Source organism: Colossoma macropomum, unplaced genomic scaffold (genome assembly GCF_904425465.1).
Source record: "Colossoma macropomum unplaced genomic scaffold, Colossoma_macropomum, whole genome shotgun sequence".
Lineage (NCBI taxonomy): Eukaryota > Metazoa > Chordata > Actinopteri > Characiformes > Serrasalmidae > Colossoma > Colossoma macropomum.
The window spans coordinates 4,780,168-4,791,428 of NW_023494790.1; the positions used below are offsets into that span (position 1 = coordinate 4,780,168).

General features: G+C 42.7%; 1 protein-coding gene across 2 annotated transcripts; it reads right to left on the bottom strand.

Annotated features, from left to right (window-relative positions):
• Positions 1 to 790: 790 nt before the first annotated feature.
• Positions 791 to 10,674, bottom strand: LOC118809020 (zinc finger BED domain-containing protein 1-like). 2 transcript variants are annotated; one of them, XM_036571944.1, is made up of 6 exons: positions 10,641 to 10,674; positions 10,439 to 10,488; positions 10,241 to 10,333; positions 9,467 to 9,568; positions 8,923 to 9,024; positions 791 to 2,602 (listed from the first exon to the last, which is right to left on the bottom strand). In XM_036571944.1, the coding sequence occupies exons 2-6, from the start codon at positions 10,464 to 10,466 to the stop codon at positions 1,170 to 1,172; spliced, it is 1,758 nt and encodes a 585-aa protein (XP_036427837.1). In that variant the 5' UTR covers positions 10,467 to 10,488; positions 10,641 to 10,674; the 3' UTR covers positions 791 to 1,169. The 2 variants fall into 2 exon arrangements, with proteins under 2 accessions (XP_036427837.1, XP_036427838.1); XM_036571945.1 differs by having other exon boundaries at positions 10,439 to 10,474; positions 10,641 to 10,654.
• Positions 10,675 to 11,261: the final 587 nt, after the last annotated feature.

An 11,261-nucleotide genomic window follows, 5' to 3' on the forward strand; every position in this document is an offset into this window, starting at 1 on the left:
TTATAATACTTTATACTAATGCTGTCTGCTATCTGGTGTCGACCAGAGGAGGATGGGTTGCCCTTTTGAGTCTTGGTTCCTCTCAAGGTTCCTTCCTCTTGCTCTTAGGGAGTTTTTCCTTGTCACTGTCATCACTGGCGCTGCTCATGGGGGCTCAGACCTGGATTTTTCTGTAAAGCTGCTTTGTGAGAGTGCCTGTTGTAAAAAAGTGCTATATAAATAAACTTTGACTTGACTTTGACTCATTTTCCATATGAAATATATATTTTCCACAAACAGTTGATGTCTGATAGAGTAATATCTGAAATATATATGAGATTTCCAAGTCATTTTGGACCGTTTCTGTTGATCTGGTCATCAGAGTTTTCAAATTATGCAATTAAAGTAAAATAAACTCTACAAAAATGGAGATAGAATGTTTTGAAGCCACAGTGATGATATGCTGGTGTTGCTGGTGACCAGTTCAGTCATGCTGGTCTATGCCGGTTTTTCTAACAGGGTGAGCAATCGCAGTGCCTTGCTCTAAACCAGCCAATCAGAGCAGAGCTCATTAGTTTATTCATGAGCACCCCAAAAAGGGAAAGCAGCTCATTTCATTCTAGGGCCAAATCATGGGGCTGTAAAAGGGCATGCAAAACCACATCCAGGCATTTTTCACTCTGAACAAAGTGCTAATAAATGCATTCTACTGCACCTTTAATACTCACACATTTTCAGACCATTATCACCATGCTGAGAATAATTAGTGAAAATAATAATAAACTTATTTCCATAACAAATTGCATATGTTTAAAATGCGGTTTATTACAAAATGTATCAAAAAAAGTAAAGAAAACAAGAATTGGTCAAATAGTAGAACAGACAATGAGATGCAACACATAAAAATAGAAACAGGAAAAAGAAAATATAACAAAAAAGCTTGAAGTTTCCTAATCACGTCCTAATCACAACCTACAAATCACACCTACAGGAGCTTTTATGAATCTCATTCTACCATAGTAAGGACGCTTTGAACATTTTTTGGTGCTAAATAGAACCCCATGCAACACATACTCTATCAATCAAAAGAACCATTTAATCATGCAACGAACTGTTTAAGCATGCAAATGGTTCTACACAGAACATCCCCTTTTTTAAGAGTGTAGTGAAAGAAAAGCATAGAAATTGCACTAAAGTAAGTTTTGGTAATGAGAGTGCCGTGTTTTGTCTCTTCCCGCCTCTCTAGAGCAGTTTCCATTCAGAAACAGCATCATGTCTAAAAGTTCTGGTGGCAGGATGCTTCGTCGGCTGGACATCAGTTGTAACTTTTGCACATTGAAAGCTCGGTCCAGCGGGATGACCGTGGTGACGATGTTAAGGTACTCTGGGGCGAAGCTGGCCAGTTTTTTATAGTTATGTCTCCAGAAACTCAACGGGTTTCCCTCCCGTGGAAGCGGAGCCATTTTGATGTAGTTTTCCAACTTCTCAAAATTGCTTTTGTAGAGAATTTCTTCATCAACTGGAGCATTTTCACTTTTCGCTTTCTGATACATCTCAGCTAAGAACCTCTCCTTGAAGCTCTTAGCAATCACAGAATCAGACAACACAAAGTGTTTATATCTCGGGTCCAGGGCTGTGCTCATGGTCAGCCATTCTGCGGGTCTAAACTGATCAGAACACAAGTGTTTGGCCAGTAACTGGGCCACACTGTTCTCCTTCTGCTCCTTAAGCTTCATCTTCAGTTCTTTCAAACATGGAATGATGTAAGAAGCTGAGCAGTGCTGATCTCTTTTCATCGCTTCTGTGACTTCTTTGAAAAGACAGAGAGCTTTTATTATGTCATGCATCACCTTCCTATCACCTTCGTTCAGCACCAGTCTCAACTTGTCCGTCTCAATGAGAGCTTCTTTTAGAGCTTCATGCTGCTCTGAGATTCTCTCCAGCATGCTCAGCGTTGAAAGCCACGCGTCACCTTTAGCAGTGATTAGGCTCTGTCGAGGTAAACCCAGCTTAATCTGAGCCTCCCAGAGCTTCTTCTCTGCTTCTGCGTTGTAGCAGAAAAAATGTGCGATGTCACAGCAGCGCTTCAACACCTTCCCAACAGGAGTGTGTTTCGTGATCTGCCTCGCCACTTTGTCTAGGGTTTTGGCAAAACAAGATAAATGCTTCCACCCAACTTTTTGGACCGCCGTGTCCAGGTTGTTCGCATTGGTTACAACCACCTGGACCTTCTTCTCAATGCCCCACATGCGTGCTATTTTGTATAGTTGGTTGATGTTACTATCACTCGTAGATTTCTCAGGTATCAGTGTGGTCTCCAAAACAAATGACTCCTGCTTCCAGGATTCGTTGATTAAGTGACAAGTCACTGTTAGGAACTGCCCAGCCTTCGAATTCCAGAAGTCACATGCCAGAGTGATGTTTTCTGTGGCTTCTAATGTTCTCCTCACCTTCTCCTTCGTTTGGTCAAACATTTGGACCATCTCTGAATAAACATCAGCAGCACTTGGAAGGGTTTCGTGTCCCAAAGACCTCATGAGATCCAAGAAGCCCTTTTCTTCAACAATACTGTAAAGTTGTAGGTCAGTGATGATCATGTTCAGCCAAGGGGACATCTGAGGACCTGAGGAAAGAGTTATCTTCAGTCTAATTTGCATTTCATAAATCAATTTCCCATTAACTGTACCAGTAGGAGGTATGATTTTGTATTTTTTTAGTGACAGAACTGTGTAATCAATGAGGTAAGGTCATTTTTGGGATAAAAAGGACCGAATGGACTAGGTTGGTAGGAGTCTGATTGGATGCCCCTCTTGACCTTCTACTACACTGCTGGTGCTTCTCCATGCTCTTGTGTTCACATTCTTGTGAAATGTTGGATTTTCCTTTTTGTTTCTTTATTTTCTTTCATATCATTCGTCGGCCAAGCCCCCCTCGTAACCTCTGTATTGTGCCCACTGCTGCCAGCTTGCTGTTGTTGGCAATTTTGCAGGAGGTGTAACTCACATCTCTCTACCCCTACTTTCCCTGAGCTTCCACTCACTTGCACACACCCAACCCCACCCTCTACAATAAGAGTCCTTAGAAGAATAAATCCAGTGGATAACTGCTTAAGAAAACATAAACCGAAAGCTAACATGTCACAACGTTTCTTGAACACACTACAATAGTTTGAAACATGCTCTGCTCTGCAAGTCTATTAATAACATAGACATGGAACAGAGGAAAGCTAATGATTTGGTGGAAATGAATGATTATGTGATTTATTGTAATTGGTTGAAGTTAGACAGCTGGGCAACCTTTTCTCTCCCCCTAGCAGTTAGTGTTCTCCTCCAAGCATGTTGAGCTTAAATGATGTTGCATTAGTGCCAGTTTGAAAAGATATGGTGGAGCTTCATGTTTTGGAGTAAGCACAGGCTAACCTTCACCCTCCCAGCTTAGTAGCACTGTGTGTTAGAAGCAGACTGAGCTAACAAGAGGGCATTCTGAAGGTCTGGTGAGAATAGCCTTGGATCAATATGTCCCTCATGTCATGGCTTGCATAGCAATTAGTCACTGAGCTGAGTCATACATCTAAAAAATCAGGACAAGAAACAGGAAAAGAAGGTTAAAATCATGTAGTTTGCACTCCTGGTGGCCAGTTTGTTGGAAAAATAAGTGCAATTCTGGTCATATTCATGTTAATGTTGCACAAATATTATGTTGTGTTATGTGTTATCACATGATGTGATAAACTAGTCCAAACCCTGCCTACTGACAGGTTTAAAAGAGAGGCCACAAAGCATGTTTCTGCTGTGAACCTAAGTTTGGAAAAACGAAGGGGGAGCCTTTGAGAAGGCAGCCAAAAAAGACTTAATGAGAACAGCAGGAGGAATGCACTGCAATGGAGGTCATGCAGAGCATCCAGGCTGCCATGACAATGTGCAGCTGGCCAGACTGCAGTGCTGGCTGCAGATGGGGCGAAGGCCAGTCTGAATGGACATCACCCCCACCATGGCCCAGATATGCCTGCCATTTCCAGTGGGACTGTTTGACGGAACATGATGAAATGTAATACCAGCACTAGGAGATCTGGCTGGTGTTATTTGACAGCTGTTGAGCATTAGAAGTGGGGAGGACTGTACAGTGGGCAGTGCACGGGTACTTTAGTACTCATTTAACCATTTGAGTCATCTGTATTCAAATACTAAAATCATTAAATCTTAAATATCTAAACCAAATATGATGGTAAAACCAGTGAATGTCAGGGTTTTTGCTACAGCATTCACTGTTCATTATTCACAATGCTTCCAAGTTCCTCACAGATGCATCCAATATTGCATTCTTCATCTCATTGCTCATGGCTAAATGGGAAGGACAGAGAGAGGAGACACAAAGCAGTGTTTGACTATCCTCCTGAGGGCGGGGCGTCGGGAAGGAATTGTTCATATGTTTACAGGGTAACCAGTCAGCAGCTGATCGCCACTTACATTTCACACCTAAGCAGCTCAGTCAGGGTGGAATGAAAGTGCCCCAATTCCATTTTAGCGCCAAATATTTCATACAGCGCTTGCCTCCTGCAACAATGCCCTGACGCCTAGACCAACTTTTTTCCCTCTCAATCTGGCTTGATCATCTCATATAGGAACGCTGCCATAAATCATCCATGCCCCCCAGACCCAAGGTGAATATTCATGGACCAAAACCCATGGAGGTAGATTGTTCGCACCTTTCTCAAGAGGAAAGAAACAGGCGTATGAAGAATGGTTTGTGTCTGTATTGTAGAGCAGCCTGCAATCTGCGTATGAACTGCCCAATGAGACCATCTCGATTGAGTCAATCCAGAAGTTCTGAAATATCTGCTCCCATATATGAATCATTTCTAACAGACGTAATAGTTCAGTGTGAAAATCACTATGTAACTGTTTCAGGATTGATTGTTTCATTGTGGAACATTTAGTGTGAGCATACAACATTCTAGTCTGCTGAGAGTGTTAGAAAACACTCTGACGTTAACAATTGAGTACAATCACAGTGAGAGCATTTCCTTGTTTGTCATTGACTGATTCTATTTTTATAGGACTTCTGCGGCTTCACCAACACAATCCTGTTGTCTGAAATTATAGGCTGGTATCCTACATGGTCAGACCATTGTCTCCAGCTGCACTGCAGCTCTACGTCCATAGGCAGCCCAGCAGTCCAGGGTGTGGAGAGTGTACCCAAAGCCTATCAACATCTGGCAGCAGTCTTAAGTAAAATGGTACTACACTACTTCCACCACATCGTCCATGGGACAGTACCATTGACCTACTGCCAGGGGACACTCCTGCCAGGTCCTGTATTTACCCTCTATCCATCAAGGAGAATGCCGCTATGGACAAATACATCCGGGATGCCCTTAGGCCCGGGTTTATCACCTATTTCACCTTTTCTCTGCACATGGTGGAGCAGAAGGTGCAAGCCATGCTGGATTGGCCTTGTCCTCAGTTGGTCATCTGCTGCAGATGAGGCGGTCAACTGTTATTCACTACAGCACTCATCCTTCACCATCTAGACTCGTTATTACCCTTTACTGTGGAGGTGGATGCCTCAGAGGTTGGTGTGCAATCCAAGAAGCTCTTGGAAGGGCCATGAAGACCATCACAACTGGGAATACATCAGGAGGACCAGCACCTATCTCCTTGCCAAGCCAGGTGGGTTCTCTTTGTTCACTAGGTTCCAATTTTCCATTTCTTACAGACCTGAATACAAGAATTATAAGGCTGATGCCCTCTCCAGAATTCATGACCCAGCCCTCGTCACTAACAAGGATGAGCCCATCATTAAGTTCAGCTGCTTGGTCACTCTAAGCCTCTGGAAAATCTCCACTGCTGCAGTAACTGACCCAGACCCAGTGACCAGTGAGCAAACAAAATGTATGTTTCAGAGGTCATACAAGCTAAGCTTATCACTTAGGCCCACACATCAACTGCTACTGGCCATCCATGTGTAACTAAGACAGCTCGGCTCCTTATTGATCATTGATGGTCTAACCTTGATGCTTATTTCCAGAAGTCTGCTACGGTCTGCCAGAAGACATCATCTGTGACTGGGATCCTCAGTTTACTTCCCAGATATGGGACGCATTCATGGAGAGATTGGGATGAACATGAGTCTTGCCTCAGGACATCATCCCAAGGCTAATGGCCAGGTGGAGAGGCTGAACCAGGGGTATTGGTGTAGGTTCTTCCCCTGTGGTGAATATGCCCAGAACTCCCTGGTGCAATCTTTGTCAAAGTCACTGCTTTCCATTGTTTCCTGGGATACTAGCCATCCCTGTTTCCCTGGGTCCTGGCATGTGAGGATGCTGGAGTTAAAGCCAATCACTATCATAGAGAGACATGGGAATACAGGCCGGGAGAGAGAACATGGCAGACTACAACTGCCTCCCTAATTCAGGGTCTTCTCTGCAAGATGCTGTCCTCACCATCGACGGAGAACCTGCTTACGTGGTAAGGGTCCCCCTGGACTTATAGGTGAATCTAGTATCTGATTGATTGGGAGGGATATGGTCCAGAGAAGTGTTCTTGGGTCCCTGCTGAGGATTTGTCTGGATCCACTTTTTACAGAGGACTCACATTAATGTTGTGTCATGTGGGTATCATGGCTGTATGACCAGGTAGGGTCATACCTGGAGAGGCTCCTGGGAGGGAGGGTTCTGTAACGAGTCCTAACCTCTTCTCACAGCCTCAAACACTCCATCAGCAGTCAGAACCCAGCGCTCCACCTTGCCCGTGTAAAAATACCTGGATCTCATTTTGCTGTTCATCACTGCAGCTATATATTGTCGCCACTCGCTCTGTTCCTTACGCAGCATTATATTTATCCATGAGTCTTTGCTCCGCCATTCGCTGTTCATTTTCAAGTCTGTTTAATTGCTGTTTGTTAGACTCGTATTTATTGTTTGGGTTTGTGTTGTCTTTTTAGCGTAAGCATCCCTGGTTGTTTGTTTCCTTCCTAGTTTGTGTTCTGATGGCTTCCTGGTTTCTGTCATTTGTTTTTGTTTTATTTGGTTCTCGTTTCGGTCATGTTCACTTTTATATTGTCAATAAACCACTAGAATGTTTCTTCTTGTCAGTTGTGCATTCCATGTCAGACCACTGTTTAACAGTACTGTAAAATATGACAGTAATTGCTCGTATTTGTAAGTTTGTGTATTATACTGTGCCACTCCAAAACATGATTGCCTGAACGTGAGCATGTTGCCAAAGACGTATTGTGGCTGAGAAGGCAGTCGTACCATGGCTAGCCAGGTTAACTAGCCAAGGTCAGTTCAGTCCAGAAACAATGAAAATATATTTCTTTGTGTTTCTATCATTTTCCTTGTGTGAGATGGCGAGTCCTCACCAGGATCTAGTGTTGCACCGGTTGACTTTGATTTCAGCTCTCCATGGTTGACCACATATCTGTTCATTAACTCTTACACATCCTTGCACATCCCTACTGTACATGGGTGAGCGAGGGTCGACCACTTCCGAGTTGCTAGAACCCCGAGGTTGCTGAGAAAGGAGCTTTCTTGGACAAGGTGTTGGTCGGATGTAGAATTGTCTGTGAGGAGAAGATGCAGTGGCCTTTTGTCTGAATAGAAAGAACTCTGAGCTGGAGGTAAAGGTAGGGTGCTTCAGAAAGGTTGTAGGCCACTACCACACCCCCAGGACCATGTGCTGGACTGAACTGTGCTCTTCTTAAAAGAACATTGTGTTTGTTTTGTAACTGGTTTCAGGACACCTGACCCTCGGAGGGGGTCTGTAAGCTCTGTATGATCATCAGCTCATATGGATTCTCCCATGAGCTGATGGGTGCCTGTAACTGTAAGTTTATTATTGCTATTACTAAAGGTAGTGCTAGTAGTGCTAGATACTACTCTGTTTGCTCTTGTATGTATGTTGTTTCATGTGTACAATATATAAACTGTTCAGTCTTTCTTTGTGTCTGAGTAACCTGCCCTGCAAGTTAATCAGTGGTAGGATGATTTTTATGGTTTCGACCTAAATAAATACGCAAAAGCTACACACGCGTTCTGTTTCTCTGCATTTCATTACAACCAATTGTTTCAGCAATTAATGCTTGTAGCAGCAGAAAACGTTTTTCTGTTGACTGTAAACATCCCAGTAATTTTAAGATTTTGGCACTGGTTATCACAGTTATGGTAGTTTTTAAATTATATATTTTAAAGTTTTGATTGAATTAATTTTATATAGGCTCTATAATTAGGAGATCATGAGTTTGATCCCAAGTGATGCCACAGACATCTGTGAAAGGTCCAAGAGGGCACAATTGTCCTTTGCCTCTTGGGTAGAATGGTTCTCTCTCTCTCCCCCAGCATGGCATCTGTTAGCTAAAGTGACAGAATTGGAAGTTTGCGTTCTCCAAGCATGTTGCCTTAGAAACGATGTTCTGTGAGAAATGCCAGTGATTGGGTTCACATGATTTGGAGGAAGCGCATGCTAGCCTTGGCCTGGGTTCGATTCCCGGCCGGGCAACCACGTTCGTTTCTGTGTGGAGTTTGCATGTTCTCCCCGTGTCTGCGTGGGTTTCCTCCGGGTACTCCGGTTTCCTCCCACAGTCCAAAAACATGCAGTTAAGCTAATTGGACATGCTAAAATTGCCCCTAGGTGTGTGTGTGACTGTGTATGTCTGTCTGTTTGCCCTGCGATGGACTGGCGACCTGTCCAGGGTGTATCCTGCCTTCCGCCCAATGACAGCTGGGATAGGCTCCAGCACCCCACCGCGACCCAGAAGGATAAGCGGTTTAGATGACGTATGTATGTATGTATGTATGCTAGCCTTTACTGTCCTAGCACTGTCAATACTGTGTGATTGGAGGGGACCTAGCTAAGGGGTGGAATTAAACGGGGCTACATTGGGGAGATAATGCCGAAAGAAGCTATATATTTTATTTCATAAGTAAAATTTACTAAGTCTTACCTGTCTCTGTAACCATTTGTTGTTGTCCTCTCTGCGGTTGGGGGACCATAATATGATGTTCTCTCTCAGTGAGGTTTCCGTTATCAGCCTTAGGCCTCTTTCCTTTAAAGATGTGATTTAAAAGTTATTACAAACACTCTCTACTGCAGCCTTTCCCAGCCCCCGAGCACTGTCTTGCTTCATCAGCTCATCATAAAGCCATGGTGAACTTCAAAGCAGGAAAAATGCAATAGATGTTCATAGGATTGGGTCCCAGGCCTTGTGCAAGAACTGAGTCATGAGAGAAGCTGGAAGGCTCAAAGAACAGCAGGAAAATCTGGGGTGAAAGATCTACATTAAGCGGTGCAGCGTCACCCACCAAGTTCAGATTCAGTTTGATTGGTTTTTGGACACAAACTACTACAGAAGTATGTATATGTAAAGATTAGTGAGTATGATTATTGGTTGGGGGTGGGGGGTGGGGGGGCATTGCCCCTCTAAATGACGCCCTGACTGGGAATCACTTTCCTAGCGCAGCAGCTCTCTGAAGGTTCTGGACGTTTACCTTTTTGCGCTGTTGGTTGGCTGGGCTGTTCTTCATCACAGAGCCAATATCTTTTCCTCAGCGTCTTCCTGAGATCCACATCTTGCAAAGGCAGGTCCTTCACTGCAGATTCACAGGGTCATTTGGTTACCACCAGAATAATATAGTCAGACATGAATGATTTACTGTCAGTAAGTAACTGTACACCTGCATAGTGTACCTATATAGTAGGTGTTTCAAATAAAATGGCACAAGGAAAGTACAAGGTAGGAATCTAATAAACTGTACACTCAGCATCACATTCAGCTTTGCATGAACTGAAACCAATTTGAATAGAAATCCTTGTTTATGACATTTAATGCTCTTAAAGGCCAAATATTTATAGTTATAGTAGTCCAGACCTCTTCACTCAACTGAGGCCACTCGCTGCAAACTCCTACCATCTCTCCTAAACTCTGGAACAGCATTCCAGAGACCATTAGTTAATAATCTATATTAACATTACAGAATATTCAGAACATAAGCTTGGTAGGTTTTTTTAAAATCCAGATTAAAAACAAATATGTTTAATTTAGCATTCTGTGTTGAGGTGTTATGGCTCTTTTTCTCCTGTTTGTGCTGTTATTTTTATTTAGAGTTATTTTTATTAAGATAATATTTTAATGACATTCCAGTGTGAAGCTCTTTAAGATTGTGTAACTGAAAAGAAAAGTGCTATATAAATAAACTGTATTATTATTCATTATTAATAATAATTTGTTTCCACAGCCTGGTTCAGAGAGCTGCATTTCCCACCTCTCTCTGCATTTCCTCTGACTGGACCAACCCATTTATCAACCAGCTTCAGCCTGAGGTCCATGCTGTGACTGCGTCTTCCCTGGGGAGCCTCTGCAGAGTAAAGTTATTGATTCATCATTGATTATAAATTCACACTCATATATTTCAGTATTTTTTTTTATCAAATACAACATTTATAATATTTAGAATACTCACCGATATAAACTGACCTCCTAGATGTCATGATGAAATCTGTAGAATTAATTCTGTTTTTCAGAATCAAATTCAGATTTTAATTAGATGATAAATAAAAGAGTATAATGTTAATGACACTGAGTGACGTTCTACTCAAAACGTTTACCAAACATCTCATTACTGACCATTTTAAAAGAAAAACATATAGAGGATAAAAACTTACGTGTGGAGCGGATAGTAGGTGTGAGTGCAATGTGGTGGGACCTGCTCAGTGAGAACAGTAAGGTCTGGTGGGAGTGGCCTGGAGCTGCAGCTGTAGTTTCTTTTCAGTCAAAGTGAAACAGTCTGCAGTGTTTCTTACCCAATAAGATGGTTAAGCCCTGAAGTTTATTCAGTGGAAACTTTCAGTCGGAAACCTGCATGTGATTCATATTAAGAATGAACAGATATATTTGAAATTCAAATGCTGTGTCTGCATTTCCTCCTGCAGAAGCTGAGCCTCCAGCTACCACAGCCACTTCCCTTTATTCCAGAACGTCTAATTTACTTCAATAAACTTGTCTTCTGATTTGAACTTTTTTTTTTTTTTGTTTCCACTCTTCAGCCAAGCTTGAATGTAATTCAGCTTGTTGTGACCTGGTCTTAGAACATTTGTGGAATCTAGACCCTTTCCGTCATCCACTTGCACTAATCTAGACTCTTTCTATTGTTCACCTGGACTAATCTAGACATTACATGCAGAAGAACATTTTGTAATGTCAGCTGTGCTTCGGAAACCCACAAGCAGATCTAATCTAGACCCTAGACCCACATCCTCACCCATCCCTTCTGTCCCCACCCATCC

What these genes read in the sequence shown, in the direction of transcription:
- LOC118809020 (XM_036571944.1), bottom strand. Translation starts at nt 10,466, where the DNA reads ATGACATCTAGGAGGTCAGTTTATATCG. An exon ending in CAGAGGAAATGCAGAGAGAG is followed by an intron (nt 9,569 to 10,240) that starts GTGGGAAATGCA and finishes GTGAATCTGCAG; the next exon opens with TGAAGGACCTGCCTTTGCAA. An exon ending in CCAACCAACAGCGCAAAAAG is followed by an intron (nt 9,025 to 9,466) that starts GTAAACGTCCAG and finishes ACATCTTTAAAG; the next exon opens with GAAAGAGGCCTAAGGCTGAT.